Source organism: Ixodes scapularis, unplaced genomic scaffold (assembly GCF_016920785.2).
Source record: "Ixodes scapularis isolate PalLabHiFi unplaced genomic scaffold, ASM1692078v2 PGA_scaffold3__209_contigs__length_174095766, whole genome shotgun sequence".
Taxonomy (NCBI): Eukaryota; Metazoa; Arthropoda; class Arachnida; order Ixodida; family Ixodidae; genus Ixodes; species Ixodes scapularis.
Genome location: NW_024609868.1, coordinates 73,668,538 through 73,693,627, shown reverse-complemented (window position 1 = coordinate 73,693,627; position 25,090 = coordinate 73,668,538). Strand labels below are relative to the sequence as shown.

The following is a 25,090-nucleotide window of genomic DNA, read 5'->3' as shown; positions in this document are numbered from 1 at the left end:
CACAAGTAACATAATGTACACAAAAGACGGTGCATCTGAGGGTTGAAACAGAGATTGTAACGTGTACGGTATGAGTGTGAGATATTGTTAACATAAAGCTTAAAAATTGTTTTTAGTCTTGGCTATTTTGGGCTATATTTTTTTCACGGCTTTGGCTACATTTGGGCTATACCTCCCAGTCGTTTGGCGGTTTTTGGTGGGACCATCTGGCAACACTGACGGCCGACGTTCTTCAGGCCTCCGAACTCGTACAGTGTTCTTGACGTGACAGCGCACTCGCCATCCCTGGAGATGAAGCGGGAGATAGCCCCAGACACACGGGGAAGTGATCACTTCCCCATCCACATCACCATCAAGGGGTGTCAGGGGGCAAGGAAAGTCTTGCGTACGTGCACAAACTGGGACGTTTTTTGAGCAGCGCTGGATTTGAGCTAAGAAGAAATTCCAGCAGCTATAATTCAAGCGTTACAGATGGCCGCACGCACTACTTTCGTCACAGAATGGCTCCCAAAGCCGGACCTCACATTTTTAAACTTTCAAGCGGCACGAACCAGGGCGCAGAGGAGGTACCGCCGGACGAGAGAGCCCGAGGACAAGACCAATTTCAACAGGGTTTCGGCCAAGCTGCGAAGACACGCAAAGGTGCTGGTCAGGAATCGATGGAAACTCATGTGCAAGAATGCCAACGCACACTAAGCTGTGGACCGTCCTAGGGACAATGACTGGGAAAAGCCGTTCAAGACATACCCTGCAGGTCTTAACGCTGGCGGCCAACGAAACACCAGAAGCAGCAGCGGAGATTCTGTGCGCCCTGTACGCCCCGGCAGAGGCGGCGGGAAGACCTGGGGAACCATACACCGCGTCGGGACCTCTGGATGCCCAGTTTACAGTCCAAGAACTTCAGAGTGCCCTTCGCAGATGTCGGAAGAAGAGCGCAGCCGGACCCGACGGAGTCCCGTACCAGGCACTCACGAACCTCACCGAAGAGGCCCAAGATGCCCTGGTCAAATGGTTCAACGCTATATGCAACTCCGGGGACGTCCCAAACGAGTGGAAAGAAGCAATGGTGGTGCCTGCTCAAGGCAGGGAAACCGCCAGGAAAGGCGGAGTCATACCGCCCAGTTTCCCTAACCTCGTGAGAGGATGGTGCAAGCTCGGATATGCTGGTACATGGAAGAACATCACTGTCTCCCGAATTGCATGACCGGTTTTAGGAGAGGGCTGGCAGCCCAAGACAGTATCCTGGACCTAACAAGTGATATTGAGGACAACAAGAACAGGCGGAGGAACACGATTGCGGTGTTCTTGGACGTGGAACGAGCTTACGACAGCGTGCCGCTCCCTACAGTCCTTAAGAGAATGACTGAGATCGGCCTGACCGGTAAAATTCAAAAGTTCCTGGCAAATTTTTTAACCGGGCGAAAAATTCAGATCAGGTCCGAAGGTACAGTGTCCTCGCCAAGGGTGCTGCACAGAGGGTTGCCACAGGGAAGCGTGTTGAGTCCGGTGCTCTTTAACATCGTGATGGCTACACTACCGAACGCCATCCCACCAACCGCACTCCCGGTAATGTGTCTATCTATGCAGACGATGTGTGACTCTGGGTGGCAGGAATATACACAACACAGATACACCGGAGCATACAAGCCGTCGCGCAAGCAGTAGACGAGTTTTTGGCTGAATCGGGGTTGTCCCTGTCAAAGAGCAAGACAGTCTGGATGCCGGTACGGGTGAATGGAAGAAGGTTTCAGCCGCCAGGCATCGTGTTAGCGGGGGAGAACGTCACAAAGGTCACCAAGCAGAGGTTCCTGGGAATCGTCATCACAAGCAGGGTGACGTGGGCACAAGCCGTAAAAGCGACATCGGAAACATGCAGGCCTGCCATGAATGCTGTTCGCCGTATGACTGGAACCGCGTGGGGATGCACGGAGCGGACCATCACAGCTGCCCACACGGCGCTTTTAACGTCAAGGGTAATGTATAGACTCCCATACATGGCTCCATCTCGGACGGACCTGGAGAGGATGGAACAGCGACATCGGCATGGACTACGAACAGCACTGGGGATTTTCAACGCTGCCAGGAACGACGCGGTAGAGCCCTGCACGGGCCAGATTTTCTAGGCCCGGCCCGACCCGGCCCGGCAGAGGCACGGCCCGGGCCCGGCCCGAGCCCGACAGAATATTTAATTTCTAGGCCCGGCCCGACCCGGCCCGGAAGAGACATAGCCCGGGCCCGGCCCGGACCCGGCAGAATTTTTAGACAGAAGTTCGAGCCCGGCCCGAGCCCGACAAAAATGTTTTAAATATAAGCCTGAGTCCGGCCCGAGCCCGACAGTTTATATTCATGAGCCCAAAAAAGTTTGCAGGCTTTAACCTAAAGACTGTCTAAGCATAAAGCGAGCATATTTGATTTAAATTTCTTTTGGACTTGGATCGAGATTTTTTGACACAATAAATATCCCGACTTGGTGCATTTTCGAGAATATTGGCGAACTATGCAGTGTATAAGTGATTTAAAGAAAAAAAGTGCCGTATTCTTTATTTATGCATTTCTTGAAGAGATATCGGGCTTCTCGTTGTTCGATTCGTTTCAGAGAACTTTCCTCTCTACATCTTTTTGTGAAGAAATAATCAGAATCAGGCTAGTGCATATTCAAAAAGCTGTATAAGCATAAAAATATCTAGTTAGCTTATCTTTGGCGGCATAGTAAGGCTCCCTGCACGAAAGCAAAATCAAGCTCACGTTGTTTTTCTTGTGTTCAGTTTGAAACGCAGAGGAAAAATACACTCATGTTGTACCCTGCGACTGGAGTGTCCTCGGTTTCTTGACCGTACTTTACCACTATGGTGGAGGAATCTATACGTTTCCTTTTATCCACGTGAAAGCTTTCCAAGTGCAAGACGTCTTTTTTTTTTTTTAACAGCAGTTTAGTAATTTTGCATTTCGCTTGTTTGTTTACATTGAACCGAGAAGATAAATGAGCACCTTGTTATTAACAATTTAAAATTTGTGACACACCATTGCTCAGTCACGGCCCGGGCCGGCCCGGGCCGACACGGCCCGGAAAATATTTTGTTCAAGCCCGAGCCCGGCCCGGGCCCGAGAAAATGCGTGCTACCCGGCCCGAGCCCGGCCCGCGGGCCGGGCCGGGCTCGGGTTTTCGGGCTGGCCCGGGCCCGTGCAGTGCTCTACGACGCGGTCCTTCTGGAGGCGGGGACAGAGTCGCTCGCAAGACAGGCCAAAGGAAGGAGACTTCACCAGCTGGCGCGATTATCTATGACCCACCCGGGCAGATGGTTCCTACATCGAGAGAGAGAGAGAGAGAATAAACATCTTTATTATGAGAAAGCGATGGGGAGGAGTCCTTAGTCCAAGACGCCTTGAGCCTTCCCTGCTTCCACAGCCCTCGACACGAGCATGAGCTGGTCATCGAGGTTGGAGCTGGTCAGTGCTCTCTCCCAAAGCTCGTATGACGACTGGAAGGGGTTAGACGATTGTCCAGGTTCGGATGAAATCGCTATGGAGCGAGGCGGTAGAAGAGTTCCACAATGTCACGGACCCACTACCGACGAGGACGGACAAAGCAAGGATGGCTCCATGGGACGTAATCAAGGTGTCCAGTGACGTAAGAATCAAGCACCTGCGTTCCAAGAAAGATAGGCCAGGCATCGCTATCAGAGCAGCAGTTGAAGCACACTTGTAAGAACACCATAGGGGAAAGCTTCGAATATACACGGTCGGGTCCGTAAACAAAGCAAGAACCTCCAGCACTGCGGCCTACTGCATACCAGAGAAAGGCTGGGAGTAGGGCGGGAGACTTCAAGCACCCACATCCTCCACGGTGGCCGAACTGGTTGCCATCGATAAAGCCCTCCAAGCGGCCATCCTGTTGCCACCACAGGGAATGGTGGTGCTCACCAACTCAAGATGCGCCCTTCAGAACATTGCAAAAGCAGAGTGCGGGGACCCAGCAACGACCGCCGTAAGAAAGTCACTAGCATCGTTGGAAGCACGCGGATCCACAGCGTGGCTCCAGTGGATTCCAGGGCATGCGGGGATCGAAGGGAATGAACAGGCAGATAGGCTGGCCGCAGCTGCTCACTTGGAAATCCCGGCTGTCCCGTCACCAGCAAATCCGCAACAGGCTGCACTTGACGTCCGCTGGTAACTTCTAAATGCAAGTAACGAGCCGGCGCTGCCAAAAGGAGCCCTGTCTGGATTGTCACGGGCGGCAGAGACCCTGGTGCGACGCCTGCGCACAAACACGGCCCACACGAAGGCTTTTCTGGTCAAGATGGGAAAACGGCGGATGTCAGAATGCTCGCAATGCGACGAGGAAGGGACTGTGCACCACATTCTCCGCGTCTGCCCGGCATACGAAGCTCAACGAACTGTGCTGTATGAACAAATCGGCATGGATAATCCGGGAGCAACAGCCGATATCCTCTTCCCAGATGGACCTCGAAGGAAGTGCCAGAAAGTGTTCTAGGCAGTGCTGCGCTTCCTGCGGGACATTGGCTTGATCGACCGACTGTAGTTGTATCTAAAACATAACAAAAGAAAGATTTTTTTTTAACAGCTCTTTAAGAGCTCGTCACCTGTCCATGCCAGCTAATTGGGGTTAGGCTAACCTACGTGACGTAAAACCTAAACGGCGCACCACCACCACCACGAATAAATTTCAGCTGTGTTTGAGACTGTGTTTGTGTGTCCCTTCTCTCAGGGTTTTTGTCAACTGTCCATAAATTATTTTCTTTTTTACGGGTATCCCATGTTCTCATTTTATACTTGCGGCGTCATTAATAGGCAGAATGAGTGATTACTAATTTCTGAGCAATTAGTAGTTATGCCCAATAAACTTAATGAATATTACAAAATAAAGGACAATTGTTTTTAACGAAGTAGCAAATTCTAATTGTGTTACATTGCCTCGTGTGACGCACAATCCGCTAAGCTAGGAAGAAAAAAAAAAGTCGGTGAGCTTTTCTTTGCATAAGCTCAAGGGCCGGTGAGATTTTCTCCGCAACTGCCGGTTTTGCGGTGAGCTTTTCTCCGCCGCCCGAGCTTCTCACGCGAATAGTTCGCTGTACAAAGCGACGCTCTTCTCATTTAGAGCCCAGGCTGATTCCGCACTAATTGATCGAACGTCAGTTGCCGTTGTGAGCAAGCTTCCCGGAGGCCGTCCGCGACGATCATTGCCGAAACCGTACACATCCGGGTATTTTCCCGGCGTTTTTCTAGGAACCTTGAACCACCGAATGCCATACCGCCAGCTCAGCGCTTGACCGTACTATAAGTTACACCTCATAAACACGCCTAGCTTTTTGTGTTTTTTTTTTCTTTTTACTCGGGTGCAACAAGTTCGTCCGCCAAAGAAAAACATATGCCTTTTTTTATATTATCATTAACCTTGGTTGGATATACGTGTGTCGTCCGTCCGTTCCGGGCACGTGTGTAGGTATAGAGCGTCACAAACGACATAAGGAATGGCCTTGTGCAAAATTCGCCGTTGGTCAACGATATCTGGCACCATGTGGTAGCGAAATCACGGATGGTGCATAACCACGTGTCTCGAAGAGACGCAATCTAGTATTATCTCAATATCTAAAATTCGTACAAAAAAAAAAAAAAAAGCCAGTTATTCGCTTGGCTTTATATAGTCAATAATTACGTGCACTGAGTGACGCACGGAACTGTCCTTCGCTCTTTTTTTTATCTCAACTTTGAAAACGCTGAAGGCCACGTGTGCCAGTTTAAAGCTGCAGAGAGAGTGGATTCAATGGGTCAGCACGTGTGGCGGAAGTATTCAGTTTCTAGAGCAAAACGCTTGTGTGCTGGTGTGTGCAAATTCGAGATAATTGTTAAATGGTTCATTAAATACCGTGCATAAACAAACAAACCAAAAACACGTGTGAACACGTGATCAGGCATCGCCCAGTGAAGGCAAACTTCTAACTAAGGGGCCTCAATACCTAGCTCGGGGCCCCGCTGCTTAGGACGTCTCATTGCGCATGCGCCGGATTTCTGCGCAGCGCAGCGCGATGCCCCAAGCAGCTCGAAGAACCCAAAGCGCTGGGCGCCCATCTTCTAAAACTCCCTATTAACTGCGTTGCGGATATGTTCAAAAACTGGGTGTTAGTTTTCATCAAGGGGTCATTCATGTATCCGCTGTACAGTACGACTGCTAATCTGAGGTCTTTAATCTGCATCGTGCAGTACAATAAAAACGCGAAGAAATGCCGGTACGATGCTTGTCCAGATCAAAACGGTCAGGTGTGTGTATTGAACACAAGATATCTGGGTTCTGCAGCGCGAGCTTTCAATCTGAGCCCCGAGCGCGTCATTGCAACGATGTAACAAAATTTGTCAAATTGTGCTCCCAAATCAAGAGTTTGGAATGTAGTCTATTACGAACAATCCTCATTATTTGCTGTTATTCGTATATTTAATGGGCAAAATAAGAAACTATTAACTTACGTTTTCGTGTTTCTTTTTTTTTAACACCTTGTTTTTTGTTCAATATATTGCTTGTTAGCGTTTCAAAACCAGTAGAAGGCTATGACATTAAGTAGGATTAGTAAAAAACGCTGTTCGGTCGAGATTTTATAACTTCGTGAACAACGTTTTTGACATTTGGGTGAAGTAAAGAGTACGCGTGCACAGCGACGTGCACAGCAAGGTTAGAGTGTACTAGAAAGTACGAGAGGGACGAGCTAGACTGCTAGAGGCTCCGCTCATGCTTTCAGTTGCACCTCAAAATGTGGAAAGCGATCAGGGAATATAGCTATTATATATAATACAATAGCTATCTTTATTACCGTAAACAGTGCGTAGTAATAAATGATTTTATCTGTAACCCCCAAACGGTGTTAACTGGTGTACCACAGGGCTCAGTTCTTAGGCCCATCCTTTTTTCTCTTTGTGTAAATGATTCTCCGTTGTTTTTAAAATACTCAGAAGCATTAATGTACGCCGACGATACGGCACTGATTTTTGCTGGGAATAAGATAGGCGAAACGAAGGAAAAAATCAATGAGGAATTGACTAGGCTACTGACATGGTTCACGAGGAATCAACTTATACCCCTGTCAGACGGCAGCTAAAATGGCATTTACGCCAAATGACATTCAGGTTTTCAAATGACATTCATGATGGGACCTGCCAGACGACAACTAAAATGACATTTAAGTGATGTCTATTACAATTGCGATCGCAAATTCGTCTCGTGCACATAGAACACGTTTTCGTCAATAAACAATTTTAACACGGCAAAACACTTGTTTTTGTGTGTGTTGTCTGCTGGGACAAGAAAATATAACAAAAAACTGGGACAGAAATTTGCGCTCACTAGTTTCTGACGAAAAAATAAAGCGAAGCGTGGGGCGAAATCCGTTAGCCAACCTAACGTCGTCATAAGCCGATCCGTAAGCCGAGCCTCCCGCGCTCCGCCACTACAGCTGACAGCTTGCTCGCACAGTTCTTTCGTTAATTTCGGTAGTGCTTGCTTGCTCTGGCTGTCCCTCACGCTCGATCTTCGGCTGCCGTGTTCACTTCTACGTCTGCGAGGGATCTTGGATGCCGTATTGCGCTTCCGCCGTCACTATCACGGCGGTATGGATTGATCTTGGTTCGAGCGTCTCCGGCTGTTGAGAAGGCCGTCCATCATCTTCGTCGTAGACGGATTCCGCGAGCTTCGGTTTGAAGACAGGCTACCGTACCTACTAACGTACTGCGTCTTCAAGCAGGCGTTTGGCTGATGTCGGCGACGTGATCAGGCACCTTGTGAATGTGTGTCGGTGTTACATAGAGTGCTTGGTTCGCCAGGTGACTTGCGTGCACCTAACCACCCCAGTAACCAAGTGAGTCGGCGCTGCAAAGCTATACTCTCCTGCGGAGGACAGAGCCATCGCCAACTTGCTCGTCGTGAGGCAAACCACTGCCAAGTGATCGCACCCCTCCGACGCGACTGGCCGATGATCTTGAGCGCCGCCGCGACCGCTGAACGGTTAAACACACATGGGATAACCGAACTGCCCCAGGACTCCCTCAGGTCATAGGGAATCGCTGTAGGAATGCAACCTGGGACATCAAGTTTCAGCACCAGCGGCTACCAAAGCACAATAAATATAGTAAGTACCCTTTTTAGCGAAAACCAAGAAAAAAAAAAAGAAATAATGTTTAAACTAGTAGAAATAATATCCCTACATGTTTTTTTAGCTCTTAGAAAATGCAGGCAATCTTGTTTCAAACTCACAAAAGTAAAAAGATAAAAAAAATTCACTTGTCTTCCTTTTACTGAATGTCACTCAAAACTAACTGATATAGCTCCTGTCAGCATTCTAAAGTTATTCGTTAACTCGTTTTAATGTGAATAAAACAACTGGATTGATCATCTTCCCAATTGTGCATCTTTGATGAGGTGAAAATAACTGAATAACTGTTTCTAAATACGAGACAAGAGTGCCAGCTTCTAGCACTGTAAATACTATGTTTAGAAGCTATAGAATGTTTGCCATTCTGTGAAGTTTCCAAGAAATATTCCAAGCTAGCTGTGTGGTGAAATTTTGACTGCTCTGCTTCCCCATTGAATCTACAATTTTGAGAATAATATGTCTAAGGTGTAAGATATTTTATGCCTAGAGGACTGATGCATCTGTTGCAATGTTTCTATCCAACTACAGTGATTCCTCTGGCTCTCCTAGACCACTGCTACCAGTTCCAGTATCTCAATGTTGGGATGCTGAAGCAGTTTCGTGACCATCTTCCGGAGGTTGGCACTGGCTAGCACTCGGGAAGCAGTGACGCCCCAGGCACATATGGCCACAGTCAATGGGACCGCCGTGTCCCCACGGATCCTGTGTAACCACGTGTTCCTGATAGCATTCAACATGCTCGAACCTTGCCCAACCCAGGACATCATCTTGCAGGGAACGGCACGTCGATCAGTCAATTCCGTACATGCGACGACCCTCCCAGACTTCTCAGCATCACTCCCAACTTCTTGTAGTGATGGATAAATTTCAGCCTACTACTGACTTGGAGAATTAGAGTGGATACAGGGGCTATGGTTTCATTTACTTCATGTGCAAGTGAAGCTGAAGCTATGAGCATGAGCATGTTGCCCTGAACGATGCTAACACTACATGACCGTGCATGCTTGGTAGCGACATTGAAAGCCTGGATCTTGCACTTAAAATGAAACGAAATCTTGCGTCGTGAGTGTTGTGTGTGCATCTGGCATCATCGGCGAGTCGGCAGAAGTCAAGCCAAGGCGAGTCAAGCTGGTTTTACCGAACCGTTTGTCATTCTGGGGACTCGTCGTAAACCACGTGTCTCTTGTCTAACTCCTCTTTTCTGCACGGCCAAGTCGGCCGCCTGAATAAAGCTTTGGGCAACAACGAGAATGAAGAAATTCAAACTCCGAGGCACGCAACCACACTTTTTTGAGCAACGACAGCTTCGTGGCAACTTGGCAACGACGAGAGCATATGGCGAAAAAAGACGAGCCTAACGTTGTCATCAAAGGGCGGCTGAGACATCTCGAAGAGTTCGACCCAAAAAGATTGAAACATGGCCCCTGTACCAGGAGCGACTAAACGTTTTCTTCATTATACTCCACATCGTCGAGGAGTCCCCAATATGCGCAGTCCCGTGTAGCGTTTGTGGACCGACAATCTACTCCGTCGTATGCTCGTTGTGTGTGCCAGTGGACTCCCTATGCGGACATTGTGTTGGAGCTCACCGTCCACTTCACACCGTGCCTGTCAGTGATTGTTCAGTGCTTAGCGTTTCATAAGTGCAGCCAACAGCCTGGAGAAAGCATCTCGAATTTCGTCCCCGCCCCACGCCGCTTCTCCGAACACTGCAACTTTGGTGAGACCTTGTCAGCCATGCTATGGGACCGTCTGGTGTGTGGTGTCCTGGACAAAAGGGTGCAGCGTCGTCCGCTGGGCAAACCAGTGCTGGAGCTCAAAAAGGCGTTTGAGGCTGCAGATCCTTTGCCTTTGTAGGATTTGCAGCAACGACATTGATTTCCGTCAACAGCCTAAAGGGGCACTCAAGTGGATTCTGAGATTGTCTATTTATTGGCGTAACTCAATCTATGGGCTTTAAGCATTCTAAAAAACCCAAGATAGCATTCAAGGGCAGCCGATTTTCATAGTAAAAATCCAATTAAAGATTGTGGCACGCCACCTTTTCTGTGCCGTAGCGCAGAACACCAGGGGGTGCCACCGACGGGAAGGCAGCATGGGAGGGCACGCGACAGCCAGTCACAAGTGACGGCTTCTCGGCGGACTGATTTTTCAAAGGCGCACATGTTTGAAAATTTAGTGTGCCGGGAAGCCATTATTCGTAATTGGCTGTCATGTGCCCTCCCCTGTTGCCTTCCCGTCCGATGGCACCCTCTGGCGTTCTGCGCCACAGCGCAGAAAGGAGGGCATGCCGCAATTTTTAATAGAATTTGAAATAGCGAGATTGACCGCCCTTGTATGTAATTTCGGGTTTCTTAGGATGCTTAGAGTCCATAGATTGAGTTATGACATAAAATAGACAATCTCAGAATCCACCTGAGTGCCCCTTTAAGACGATGACCGCTTTCTTTATTGAAAGTAGCTACCCACTCAGCGTTCTGTGCAGTGCGAGCAGTCGCGTCTCTAACATTTCGCGCCACAACGCTCTATTTCCCCAACCAAGATCTAAACCACCATGCAACACCCTTATCATCACGTTCCATCCCTCCATACCCAGGCTCAGCAGACTAATCATCGAGACCACTTTCCACCTGGTAGACTTACAGTTATTTCTAAAGCACCCGCCCTAACTTCCTATCGAAGCCCAACTTACGATCCCTTCCAGTATGCAGCAACCATTCCGAAACCCCCTCATCTTTACGTTCCATCCCTCCGTACCCAGGCTCGGCAAACTAATCATGGAAACCACTTCCCACCTCAAAGACTCTACAGTTATTTCTAAAGCACCCGCCCTAACTTCCTATCGAAGCCCAACTTACGATCCCTTCCAGTATGCAGCAACCATTCCGAAACCCCTCATCTTTACGTTTCATCCCTCCATACCCAGGCTCGGCAAACTAATCATGGAAACCACTTCCCACCTCAAAGACTCTACAGTTATTTCTAAAGCACCCGCCCTAACTTCCTATCGACAGCCCAACTTACGATCCCTTCCAGTATGCAGCAACCATTCCGAAACCCCCTCATCTTTACGTTCCATCCCTCCGTACCCAGGCTCGGCAAACTAATCATGGAAACCACTTCCTACCTCAAAGACTCTACAGTTATTTCTAAAGCACCCGCCCTAACTTCCTATCGAAGCCCAACTTACGATCCCTTCCAGTATGCAGCAACCATTCCGAAACTCCCTCATCTTTACGTTTCATCCCTCCATACCCAGGCTCGGCAAACTAATCATGGAAACCACTTCACGCCTCGAAGACTCTACAGTTATTTCTAAAGCACCCGCCCTAACTTCCTATCGACAGCCCAAGTTATGATCCCTTCCAGTATGCAGCAACCAGACCACAAAGCCTCAGACTTTGCTCCCTGGTACCACGCCGTGCGGCACTCCCACATGTCTTGCGTGCAAACACACCGGCCCTCCTTACAACCTGCCAATGAGAATTCCTCCGGCCCTTCAAAAGTGTCACAAATATTAGATAATGCTGCTCTCCAGCTAGTGAAGGCACATCTAAGATATCATAATGACCACTGTGCCCAGTTACGCCAAACGCTCACCGTCGCTAAGACTCCTCAAGTCCCTTGAGTCATCTTTCGATTCACACTCATGCAAACTTGTTGACAAAATTCTGGAAGTCAACTCATATCTCTATGCCGATGGTCTCACCTGTAAATCAAGGAAACTATACACTCTCTTGCCCCGAAAAGATGAGGCTTCCGTCCAACGCATTGATGATGTCGCCATACGAGACGATTTACCCCTCACTGCCCCTGAACACGTTATCTTATCGAAGGGCCCGTCCTTCGTTCCTGCACTTCAAAGCCGACCTTACCCTTTTTTGTTTTTACATGTGGACAGAAAACAATTCTGATGCCTACTTTTAGATGCCCACTTCACCCAGCATCCATCTAACTTTAATTGCACCATGTTCGACACCATTAACCCAAAGACTATTATCCGGACCCTGCTTCCCGCCAAACACCCTGAAACTGACAGTTCAATCAAAGCATGTCGTAGCATTCTTGCCAACTCCTCTAGCAAACTAATCTCTAAATACCGCAACGCAACCCCACAAGAAGTTACTGCTCTAAACTCGCTTCGAAACCGCACTAACCTCGTAACCAAGCCAGCCAGTAAGGGTGGAAACGTGGTGGTCTGCACTCTGTAACGCCTACCCCTCCCTCAAGTTTACCTCACTGATATCGAAATGCGCTGTCAACTTCCTAGACTTAAAAGTCACTAGTGACGGTCACAGGTTCCACACCTTTGTGCACTATAAACCCACTGACAGCCATAGCTACCTTCTTTACTCCTTGATCCATCCTAGATCCCAAATCAACTCTATTCCCTTCTCACAATTTCTTCGCCTCCATAAGATTTGCAGCGACGAAATCAATTTTCGTCTTTAAGACGATGACCGCCTTCTTTACTGAACGTAGTTACCCACTCGACCTTCTGCGCAATGCGAGCAGTTGCTTCTCCAACATTTCGTGGCACTGCTACTGTGACTCGCATCTTCCGAGTGCTCTAGTGGGGCATGTCGGGCTGCTTCAACGAGCCGAAACAGCTTCTATGGCTATGTGGCCTTTTCCTTTTCACACTTGTCAGCTCAGCTGCACGTTACTGTGCAGCTGTGCAGCCCTTATACCACTGCTTCGTCGGGCTGTTCTGGTACTTGTGGCATCATCACTGACATCGCCACTAGTCTCAGGTATCTTGGCGTCAATACCAGTGACAGCCTTGATGCTGGCTATTGGACTGTCATCGTCAGCCTCACACAATTATTTTATTGCTGCTTTTCTAGAAGGTACCTCACCCAGGTTGCTTTCTGCGATACTTTTACACTGCACGTCTGAAAACAAGTGAGGAGAATGTCACAAAAGTGGCCATGACTGCAAGAAACTGCCACTTATTTAGAGACAGTGATCCCGGGAACTTGTAGATTCCTTTGTAATGTAGCCAGCTCACTACTTTGCCTACTGCTATGGTGGCCCCCAGCAGCAATGTTTTCTGGAACACGTAAATATCTCAAGTAGCAACTGTGCAGCAACTGTATTCAATGTATATAGGCAATGCATTATTAAACAATTTGTAGGATGTTTTGGAATAAAATTGTGCACGTATCATGTAAACACACGTAACATATTTCGCTTTGAAACAGTATGGGATTATCCAACATCAAAGAAAGCTAGAAATAGAAACATTGAGAGACTGACTTCACGCAGCATTTATTTTTATTTCTTTTTGGAGGATGTCAATGGGAATGTAAAAGCCGGTCAAAAGTCAGGGTGACGAATACCTACACTACGTTTATTAGAACAGGGCATTTACAAGATTTGTATCACTTAAAGAAAAGTAAAATCTTTTTGTCGTATTGTAGTGAGTGCGCAGGCGAGCTGGTGGAAATTAACCATTATGATGTTAGCCTGAGACTGAGGCGTGAGAGACGTATCGACTGTTCCTTTTTCTTCTACTTTGAAACTTCCTCTTTTCCTGCCTCAGTCTCAGGCTAACATCATAATCTTTTTGTCGTATTGCATTCTTCCCAGAATCTCTACTTCGCGGCAGCCAAGTAAAGATTCAGCCAACTTCGCAAGCTTTTGCCAGAGCAACAAACGCGAAATTTAAAGCGCTGCTAGGCGAAGTCAGCTAGTATGAACCACGACCAAGCCGGCCGTGCAATGAACTCCTTCGAGGTACGCAGTACTCGTTCGAGGTACGCAGTGCTGCGACGACCCACACACACAAAACGAATACTAGGCGGCCGTCCGCTCCGATAATTGTTTTGCGTACTCCTGTTGGCTATGCCCACCGTTTAAGTTATATCTTACCCAAAAATGTTCCTTGAGGTTTCGGTATTGTGATGGAGCGCGACGTATATCTCGAGGAAACGGAGGGCTTCTCAAATCGCCCGTAGGCCGGTGCAGAACCCGCCGTTCCGCTTCTGCTACCGAAGACCATTCGAGGTGCTCGTCTCACATAGTTTGAGTACCGACGTCTCGCGGGACAGGTCGCCTTTTTTTGTTGGCAGGCGCTCCTTCCGATATCGTAAAAACGCGTAAATGAGGAGCGCTTCGCAAGTGGAACCAACGAACCGAGAGCCGACGGAGGCGAGCACACGACAAGTTCAGCGGTTCAGAGCCATTAGGCCTACTGGGTAACTGGAGTCGTGAGTAGGTTAAACAATTAGGAACGTAAAGTGCGTGCGAAATACGCGTTAAAGAAATTATTTTCGTAATTAAAACGATGTAAAAATTGTTTCCGTAATATATGCCTTCTTTTTTTAAAACAATCCCGTAATATGTGTCGAGCGCTGCCATCGAGAGTACGCTTTGCGAGCCGTAAATGAGTTTGGGGAACTCTGTTTACCCGAAATGGCATTTAGGTTAAATGCCATTCGAGTTGCCGTGTGGCAGTGCCTAAATGACATTTACACTGAATGTCATTTGGTGTAAATGCCATTTTAGCTGCCGTCTGACAGGGGTATTACAATCAACCTAAATGAATCCAAGCATACAGTGTTTCACCCCAAGGAAGGGGCGATTAATTAAGACGAGATAGTTATGCAATTAGATAATACAGAATTACAATATGCTACTTGTTATAAATATTCAGATGTTCTGTTTGATTATGATATTTATTTATTTATTTATTGTACTTTTCCGGTGCCCCTAAACAGCCCATAGGCCTACATAAGGGTGCACCGTTGACACCTACATGCAGTTTTGCATAAAAAAGATGCACGCAAACGCATACATAATTTGAACAAACAAAAACGGGAAATATAAATGTAAATGAGAAAAGTGCATAAAGTTGAAAACAACACTGTTTGCCAAAAAGACTGATACAAGATATGCACTGGAAAAGCCAAATTAAGCACGTGTGTTCAAAAATTGAATATGGTTGTTATAGATTATTAAAGGTGCGCGAATGTTTTGATTTATTCATTTTGCGCATACTCTATTTTGCCTTCGTGCACAGTCAGCTGGTTTATTGCATTAAATCCTGGCGTAATACTTACGCTGCATACTTAGATCCGGTAACTCGCTTGCAAAAACGAGGAATACGATTTATAACAATTTCAAGGAACACTAACCCTAGTAGACCTCTTTTCCAATCGCTAAACGTGTTGCCATTCAGTTGTATTTACAAATTAAAAACAGCTCAAACAGTTCGTAAAATCATAAAGTCTAATGAACCCCTTTCTTTGACCCTATTTTGATCTCCCAGAAGACAAACAAGGGCTGCAGCGAATTATATGTTTAATTTACCGCCATGCCATAATGCATATGGACAAAGGCTAATTGAATTTTATGGTGCTCTAGTTTGGAACGAAATACCTGTTAATATAAAGTTAGAAAATAACTTTCTGCCCTCCTTAAAAAGATTCTTTTATGATTAGGAAATGCAGTTAAGCTAATTACTTTCTAGAACGTGATTTCTTTTGTTTTGCGCATTACATGAGTGTATTGTATTCTGCCGCTTTATAACGTATATTGCGATTGGACCCCGGACTAGCCCTATGGCTATGGGTCCAAACAGTTTTTGTGTATTTTGGAAACAAATTTGGAAATAAAGCATTGAATGAATCAGTTAGGGGCTATATTGTATTTTTTTATGATTTTCACATCAGAGGTAACGTCAAAGCACAACGACACCACGACGTGTTGTTAAGATGATGCCGCGACGTCATCGTCGACTACGACGTTACGTGACGCCGAGATGCCGTCGTAAGGCCGTCGTGACATCCCGTCGCGTCGAAGACGACGCTGTTTCGCGACATCAAGTCGCCGTTGTAACGTAGTCGTGACATCGCGTTGAGGACAACGCCGCTACACGACATCAAGCCGCCGTTGTGAGGCAATCGTGACATCGCGTTGCGCTGAGAACGACGCCGTTACGCGACATCAAGTTACCTTTGCAACGCGGTCATGACGCCGCGCGCCGCGTCGAGCACGACTCGGACGTGGTCGTCGATGCCAACGTTGACTTCGACGCCCCGCGCAACGTCAAACATCGCTACGACGTCACGTTAACGTCGTCCTGACGTCATCGTTAACGTCAACGAAGCCTTGACGGCGTGTAACGACGTCGCCTTCGCCAGCATCAACGTCGACGCGCAGTCACGACGAAGTCTTGACGTCGTGTAACGTCGTCGACGATGACGTCAACGTCGGCGTCCTGACGTTGTCGGGACTCCTTCGTGACGTCGAGTTGCGTCATGTCGACAAGGGCGTCGACGAACTGACACCAAGCGTCCTTATGACGTCGCACTGAAAGGATGCCGTCATCTTGACGTCCCTTGACGTTGCCGTCATCGTCATCAACGTCAACGTTGACCATGTTGAAATAACCTGAGACTGGGGTAGAGAAGAAGCATCAAATCGTAGAAGGGACAAAAAATAGACAGGACGACGTCTCAAAACGACGTTTTTGAGACGTCGTCCTGTCTATTTTCTGTCCCTTCTACGATTTGATGCTTCTTCTCTACCCCAGTCTCAGGTTATTTCAACATGGTTAATATTCACCAGCTCGCCTGCACCCTTACGATTTTTTCTATGGTCAACGTTGACATCGTCGTCGTTGTCAACGCAATATGACGTCAGAACGCTGTCTTGATGTCGTGTAACGCACGTTGTCAACATCGATGACGACGTTGACGTCAAGCGTCGTCCTGATGTGGAATGGCGTTGTGACAAGAAGTCAGGTCCGGTCGAGCTTGGGTTTGGAACGAAACGCGTTTTTCATAAAAGACGCCAATCCCAACCATTTCGCTCGTAGGGCCCGAGAGGGCGCCACGAGCGAAGTGGCTTGGATTAGCCGGTTTTTTCCACATGCGGAGATACCTAAATAGCACTCCGGTGGCCCCACTCGTCAGGGTTGCCAGGTTGGGCTATAAGTAGCCAAATTGGGCTAGTTTTATTTTCAGTTGGCGGGAAAAAATGGTAGTTGGCCATTTGGCTAGTATTGGGCTATTTCTGACCTGTGCTGGGCACACCAAAATGCCTCAGAGCACTTGGGTTTATAGGTTCTAATGTGGTATTTTAGAGTACAGCAAGCAAATTCGCCTGCTCTTTGCGCACCTTGCGAAATTGTTTACCCCCGAAACTTGTCCGAACGCAAGCGTGTGCTGTTATTTCACTATCTCAACCAGTGACGGCGCAATTCCTTGCGGCCCCAACAGCACCTGCTCTGCGCATTCTTTAGGTTTGCGTGCACCTATACTTTGTGTTTAATTCTGCATAGTTTTCCCGGGATGTCATTCTGGTCACCATGCCCCGATACTAAGCGTCCTCTTAATACAGTGGAAGGTACGTTGCCATGCGCGTGTGCGAGGGTTTCAAGAGGTTCGCCGAAGGTGAAAGGGACGCCATTTCTGGGGCATTTCGGCACCGTTGCAGAACACACAACACGGTGTTCATCATTTATGCTATAAAACCTTAAAGACTAGAGACAAAAAAAAAAAAAAACGCGACGACACGTGTATCGTTTTGTCCGCAGTGATGTATTAGTGCTCTGCCGTTGGTTCTGCGAAAAATAAATTAGGTTGTGTGTATGTCTATGCAGCCTAGAACTTGGTCTGCCTGAACGGGCCACGAGTCTCTCAGCTTTAGGTGAGAAATTAAACCAGCGCAGTATAACCGGTAGCCTGGGGTCTTTAAGGCCACGGTCCCACTGAATGTGGCAGTTTAGGTACTTTTTGGCAGGTCATTAATCATCTCCTTTTAAATACTGTTTTGTGGGATTGATGTCATTCGAAAGGCGATGCAATCATCTTTCATTTGATATTATGTATGTGTTGGTTTTTACTGTTCATGTGCATTTGTAGCGTTGCGAATATGAAGGCGCGGACCCTCACTTGCTCCGCTAGTTCATGTTTTATGAACGATCTAATAAAGATAACACGGTTCCAATATAGCAGTTTTGTTAAGATGATGTCGGAGCAGAATGTAACGATACACTTTTTCAGTATTTGCACTACTTTGTTTTTTTCATCCCTTCAAATAATGCCCTAAAATTGACATTTTTCAGAACAAATATGTTTTTAATGATAAGCGCTAGGACAATGAATTTAGCTACAGATGTAATGCTTATTATTGGTATTATGCAGAAAAAAAGTTTAATGTTGTGTAATTTTTTTTGTTTGTTTAGATATTTTGTATTAAACGTAACACTTTTTGGTGCTTCGAGTCATGGTACTTCAAATGCCGCTGAGGAAATAATTAAACTATGATAACATATTTTGTAACATTTAGAGCTACGATGGTTGCCCAAGAGGTGGACGATGGCTTTTCTTTTCATTTTCAAAGTCATAACGCTCCAGGAGCCCTTCAAATTTACCTGTTTTTGACGCATATCTTTTTTGGACATCAAACAGATTTATTGACGTCTAATAACATTTATTGTTTGGAATAGATATACATTGCAATGTATTAAATTTTCACAATGATATTGCTTTGGTTTTTTAATAGGTGTAGAGCTTAGATAACTTTAAAAACAATTAAAAACTGTTTGGGTGTTTTGTTGCGCTACCTGGCGGATGGCAGACAAACGACTAGTGATGCAGGTGGTGTGAATATTTCTATTTGATGTATAAAAATGTATTGTTTATTTTGTGTTTAAAACAAATGTGTCAAATGGTCAGTTTTTTCAGGTTATTTTGGGCTATTTTTGGGCATTGACATTTGGCTGTTTTTGGGCTATATGTCGTAGTAATTTGGTGGGTCAGAGTACAAACACCTGGCGACCCTGCCACTCGTCCCTTCTAGTACGCTCTAGCAAGATCTGTGAGCGCACGGGTGCCCATATTGCATTGGTTGCAATACCTTAGAAAGTTGTCTCTACCATGCCTTTACTTATTGTCATTGTTTTCATTACGTTACTGGCGTATAAATAAGAAAAAGAGTGGCCAAGATTTAGTGTGGTATTAAAAAAAAGGAAGGAACAAGTCACTTATGTTCTGGATCTTTTGAATTAAAATATTCTGCTTTGAGAGTTGAGACTCTTATTTGATCAAGCACGCTTCGTTCTCCTATAGAGTTGTACAGTGCTCACCAAAAGTATCCGGAACACGCGAACGGTGTCTTATCTCATGAGAGCTTGATCCTTGTAGCAATTACAGGACTGCTTTATGTGGTGGCGCTCATGGAACGGTTCAAGCAGGGGCGGCCGCCGCTCGGTCAGGACAGAAATTGCAGATCGGCTACAACACAGCAAGTCTGACAGCAGGGTGATCTGCGCTTTTCGCTTCATTCAATAAAAACACCAGCAGCTTACCGATTGAATCATCCAATCACTATTTCAACAGTTACCTATGCATCTTCGTGCAAAAAGGTGGCGATAAGTATAGGCCTCCTGCACTGAAGCTTTGAACAAACTGTGGCGCTTTCTCCTTGGGTATAGACCCTTTCCGAAATTCAGTGCCATCCGGTGGTTTGTAAAGCAGTTTAGGTTTTGCGATATCAATGGCGGAAATGAACTTGTATCGGCACCGTCACTTTCCCAAGTCAACAGCACGCGAGGAATTGCTCAGTGTGAGCTCTTTCTCGAACACTTTCAGGTCGATGGTGACCAAGGGCCTGCATTCAGAACAAAGCTCCAACCCACTCAGATGCCTCAAGAAAATTCTATACACCAAAGTGCTTTAAAGCCGATTGTGTGCCACCCACAGATTGACTGAATCTGAGTTGTTATAAATAAACGCTTACGTAGCTCTTGTGTTCCATTCCTACGCCGCGTCGTACTGACCCCCCGAATGTACAGGCCTCGCAAGATCCGCTGAGGAGCATCTTCAACGTCTTCCTTTATCAGTCACTAGAAGGCCGCCATTTGTATGGCACAGATGCCGTTACACAGATGATGATAGTGATCAAAGTGGCCAGACTGAATTTCGGAAAGGGTCTATTGCAAGCTCACCTGATTGGGTTTCGCGCTACTTGTGGCGCCTTCGATGAGTTTTCTTTTCCTTCTTTGTATTGCTGAAGGACGGGAAAACGCCTTTTGACGTCCAAAATCGGCTATATTCAAAGTCGTAAAACAACTTAAAATGAAGGATTCATGCCACCACCCGTAGGGTGAGAGTCACCCATGTCTTGGCGATGGCGTCAGAATCTCAGGCGTCGCATCTTTGTGTTTCTTGTTCGCTTGCTTTTTTTTTTTTGTGTGTGTGTGTGTGTGTGTGTGTGTGTGTTACTTAGAGGTAATAGAACGACGTTTCTTTGCTCACTTTTAACCTGTACGTGTGCAACAACAGCGTCCGAATTCTTGCTGTTTCTTTGCATTTTCGTTGTGATCGCGCTCCGCACCAGAGCAGACAAGCTTATACACGGTGGGAGTTCGTACCACGAGGGCGCCACAATATTTCGTGTCCTAGTAGATTTCCGGCCGTGTATTTATTTGTTCCTCAGCAACACGCAGCGACCGGGTAAAAAGATTTTCCTTCGAAGAAGTACCTGTAATACGCTTTTAAGTATCTGTGCGCTTTGCAGAACGTAGTACAAACAGAAGGATGTGTGACAAAACTAAAAAAAGAGGAAAAACGGAAGCGCGCAGAGGTCCGCCGATAGCGAGCGGCAGCGAGATTTTTGCAAACCAACATCAGTTCACTCTTAAGCTGAGACTATAAGCTCCGCCTTCAACGCGAGCTTTCTGCCCTTGCTAACACGAGTGTGAACGCGCAGGCACGCGCTACCAAAGCAGTGGGGAAGTCAGCGAGCTCGCGCTGAAGAAGGAGCTTCTAATCTTAACTTAAGTGCAAACGCAGTATAGTGTGGCTAGTTTGTAATACCCGAAATGAGTCGCTTTTCGCGGCGCCCCCTGGGCAGGCAGGGGGCCTATGCGCCAAGAAACTGAAGGTGAGGGGGGGACGTGAGCGAGGGGGGCGCCAGAACGCCGAGCTCTGTATGGAGCTTGGCGACTAGACTTAAAACTAGCTGCCTTCAGTTTAGACTTAAACCTAGCTGCAGTAAAGACATATTTGTCTTCACTGCGCTCGTCGAACGTATTCTAATGCAAAAGCTAAACGCAAGACGCCGGTGTTCCGCGTTCTAACACGTTTGACAAGAGCTCGGCCAGCTCGGCGTTCTGACGTCCCCATGCGTCTCCTTATTTCCCTCAGTTTTTCGGCGCATAGTTTGACCGACCGACAAAATTGTTACTGTGTCAATTTTTATACAGTGAATGACCTGCTTTGCTCGGGCTGCTTCATTGAGAGCTACGTCATGAAGCAGTTCTTCGGCTGCCGCCAGGATATCTCTCCCAGTGAACACTGTACGTGCATCAAAGCACGGGCACCAGGCGAGGAAGGATATCGCCATGTCCAAAACACTTCTACCTGCCAAGGTGAACTAGGGTGCCTACATCTCTCTCTGCCTCAGGGTGAAGACATCGTTTGTTGCACCGAGTGGACCAGCGCTTGACACGCTCGCGCATTCGGTACGTAACTTAGCCCGTAAAATGGAGTCTAACCATAGGCAAGGTCACGCGATCGAGCTGGGTCACACGAGACTGCACGCACTTCAAAAGACATTAAAAAAGAAGGATTGCGCGAAAAACCGGCTGAGATGTCAGCCCTCAAGTAGCCCACTTTAACTGCACTTTAACTCAAAGCAAGAGTGCCTGTGTGTATGAAAGCACTCTAAAATTAACATCGCTGAAGCGCCTCTATACTCCGTTTCACCTTATGTTGTACTGCAGCGAAGGCTGGAAGCGCGAGCTCATAGCGTTGACAGCTGCTCTTACTGCACGAGAGCTTGTGCCGCCGAGATCTGCCCCAGAGCAAGGTGCTCGCGCTTACAGCCTTTCCTGCGGTACAACATAAAGTGAAACAGAGTATAGCGTTTTTCTTCACGGCGGCTACATCGCTCGTGCCTATTGGTGCACGTGGCATTCTATCCTCGTGCTCTCGAAACAGGACACCGACCACATATCTGCTGCATCGAAGATATTGCCCATTGCGACTATCTTTGTACTATTATCCTGCCTTTTGAACGTCTTTCAGAAAAATCGAAGCCCTCACATTTGAACGTCGACGAAGCAAACCCCTTGGAACACGGCCGCTGGTTTCCGGGACACAGCAGACGCGTTCCGATCATGCCGGGCGCCTCAAAAAGCGGTCAGTACCCCAGCTTCACCTTTAACAATCTTGATTTATACGCCTATTCAAGGCATAGTTTATTTTGGATAGTGTAGGGTCAATTTACTAGGCTTACAATATTTTATTTAGTGGGACTTGAACTGGTTGAGGTACTCATGGAGACAAACTAGTCGCCTTTCCTTGAGGTGGGAAGAAATGAGCATCGTATGGGCGGTTTAATAATAATAACAATCTTTATTTCCATTAAAAAAAATGGTGGAGCAAACGGGAAAAAGCTTCAACAAGAAGCTTGATTAGCCCTCAGCCCCATCGGCAGCCATTGAGCAAACAGTTTTCGTGCAATGAAAAAAAAAACAAAAAACAATATTATACAGAAAATTGTACATTAGCAATGGAATAACAGAAACAAGACACAGAACGCTCAAATATGTAAAAATATGTTACGCAACTCTTTAGGAGATCTTGTTGCTAGATTTCTGTTTGTTTTTTGTTTTTTTCTTCTTCAAGGCTGTTTAGAAGTTTTGAGATTGTATACCGAAGCATTTGCTTCCCATAATTTGACCTGCATGTGGGAACCTTCCAATATTCATTATAGCGTCAATATTCATTGACAATTGTATTACAGTAATCGACACATCGGTATACATGGTTTTGCGCAAAAAAGACAAACACAAGAGAGAAACAAACACGAGCGCACGAGCACGAGTGTGTCCGTCTTTTTTGCGCAAAACCATGTATCCAAACGTTCACCAACTCGCCCAAAAACAAACTATTTTACAGAAGACATCGGTAGTTCAGCGTCATGTTACAGTACAAATCACTTCATCCAAACTGCGAGCTAGAAACGTACCTTTCGTGTAGAGCTGGTCAAAATATTAGGCGCTCGTAAAAATCAGCCATCTGCGCTAAATTGTTTTCTCAACCTTTAAAGTTTTTTTTGCTTAAGTTCTGCCAATTGAAATGCTCAGCGAGAGTGACCAAGAATCCACTTGATCACGCCACCCCGCCGCCTCCTTCCACATGATAACATCCTCCTGCTATGGTCAGCGTCCACATGGCAACGAAGTGTCTTATCTACGGAGGAACGCGCGAACGCAGCACCTGAAGCCAGCAACGACCTTTGATATCATCCAAATGCCGTGTGCTCAAGTGAACACGGCAACGCTAGTTAAACTAGTTAAAGCGGATGCACCACCGTTGTGGAAGTCGATTCTGAGGGGGCGGTCCCCTGGAGAACCTCTGGCGTTTCCGACGAGGCTTGCTACACACCCGCGCTTGAGATTTTGAACTTTCGGTAGACCGTACGCTAGAGGTTCGCTTTGCTAGCATGGGCTTGCGCCGTCACTTCGAAGCATGGATTGAGCCCGTGCCCGCTGCGTACGATCTACTAAAACTCTGTAATTATAAAAAGTTTTGATCGTACGCTACGGAGACCGGGCCCAGCTCACGTGTGCTCAATCCATGCTTCGAAGTGACGGTATACGAGCACCCGCTATCTCAGCGTGACTCTAGAATATGGTGTTACACTTTAATATAGTCTTTTGGCACGGTTCTTTTGCACCCGTTTCCGGGTTGAGCGCCGTCGGCGTCGGCGCAAAAGCGCGCGTTGCATTATGGGACGTTTCCCCGCTAAAGTTAGCGGAGAAATTTCCCCATTAAATTTAGCAAGAATATTTTCCGCTAAGTTTAGCGGGACGATTTCCCACTAAATTGAGCAGGAAATTTTCTCGACAAATTTAGCGGGGAAATTTTCCCGCTAAATTTTTCGGGGAAATTGATGCCACGTAATCTCAAACACCAATTCCATTTCCCCGCTAAATTTAGCAGGGAAAATGACGTCACGACTTTGTGTCACGTCAGCCATGAACAAATTCAGCGGCAGAAGGACACGAGGAGGAAGGGAGGAAGAGGAGGGAAGGAGCAACACCTCCTAGAAGACAAGGCCGTAGCGCTCTTCTCGTGACGTCGCGAAGAAAGGCCATCGGGGGCGCGCGGCGAAGCGAAGGCTACGCGCGTGGATCGACCGTCGTAACGCGTTTTTAGTCACATACGCGTGTCTTATTAGCTAAAATGAAAGCTGCACATATCAAGGGGTCCCGAAAACATTTTATTACACGGGCAAAATATTACACCGCTAAATAATCGATATGAAATGGTACGAAATATGCGTATAAGAGAAAACATTGAGTCACGCAATTATTGCTGTAGGAATGCATATTTTACACAGAAATACTTCGACGAAATGGCAAGACACGCAGTGACTGGACACAGCAAAACAGATCGCAGTTAAAAATCAGGTAGACGTAGTCAACGCGGACACGGCTAGATAAGTGTCACTTACGATCATGTAAGCGATGTTATCGCGTGCAGTCACTGAATTCTTGTATCATACCTCGACCACATGGCAAAAGTAATGTAATTTTGATCGAATGACATTATGGGGTCGACAAATGAGCTTTGGATTAAGTCCCATATCATTGAAGAAAATATATTAACCTTTCCGTGTGGCAGAGGTGCTAAACTTACTATTTACAGTCAACTAATTTACTTCTCCCTATGCACTCGAGCCGCCTTAGAACAAAATATAACTTGTTTTGTATACAATAGTACTAATACCTTAATATAGTTAAGATTCTATTATAAAAACGGTAAAGGCAATAAAAAAACATTAGCATAAATAAACACAAGCACAAACAACGCACTTCGTATAATCACACAAACTTGTTATTCACCTTCCAGTGAAAGCTAGAATATTACTACGCATATTTACAAATGTCGACGTAACCGCACACAGAT

General features: G+C 46.7%; 1 protein-coding gene across 1 annotated transcript in view; it reads left to right on the top strand.

Moving 5' to 3' along the window:
- Nucleotides 1–471: 471 nt before the first annotated feature.
- The window catches only part of LOC121048606, a 95,787-nt gene continuing 71,168 nt past the window's right edge, over nt 472–25,090 (top strand). Inside the window, exons 1-2 of the mRNA XM_040505122.1 lie at nt 472–648; nt 755–1,166. Coding sequence (XP_040361056.1) covers nt 472–648; nt 755–1,166 — 589 coding nt within the window. The remainder of the gene's footprint in view (nt 649–754; nt 1,167–25,090) is intronic.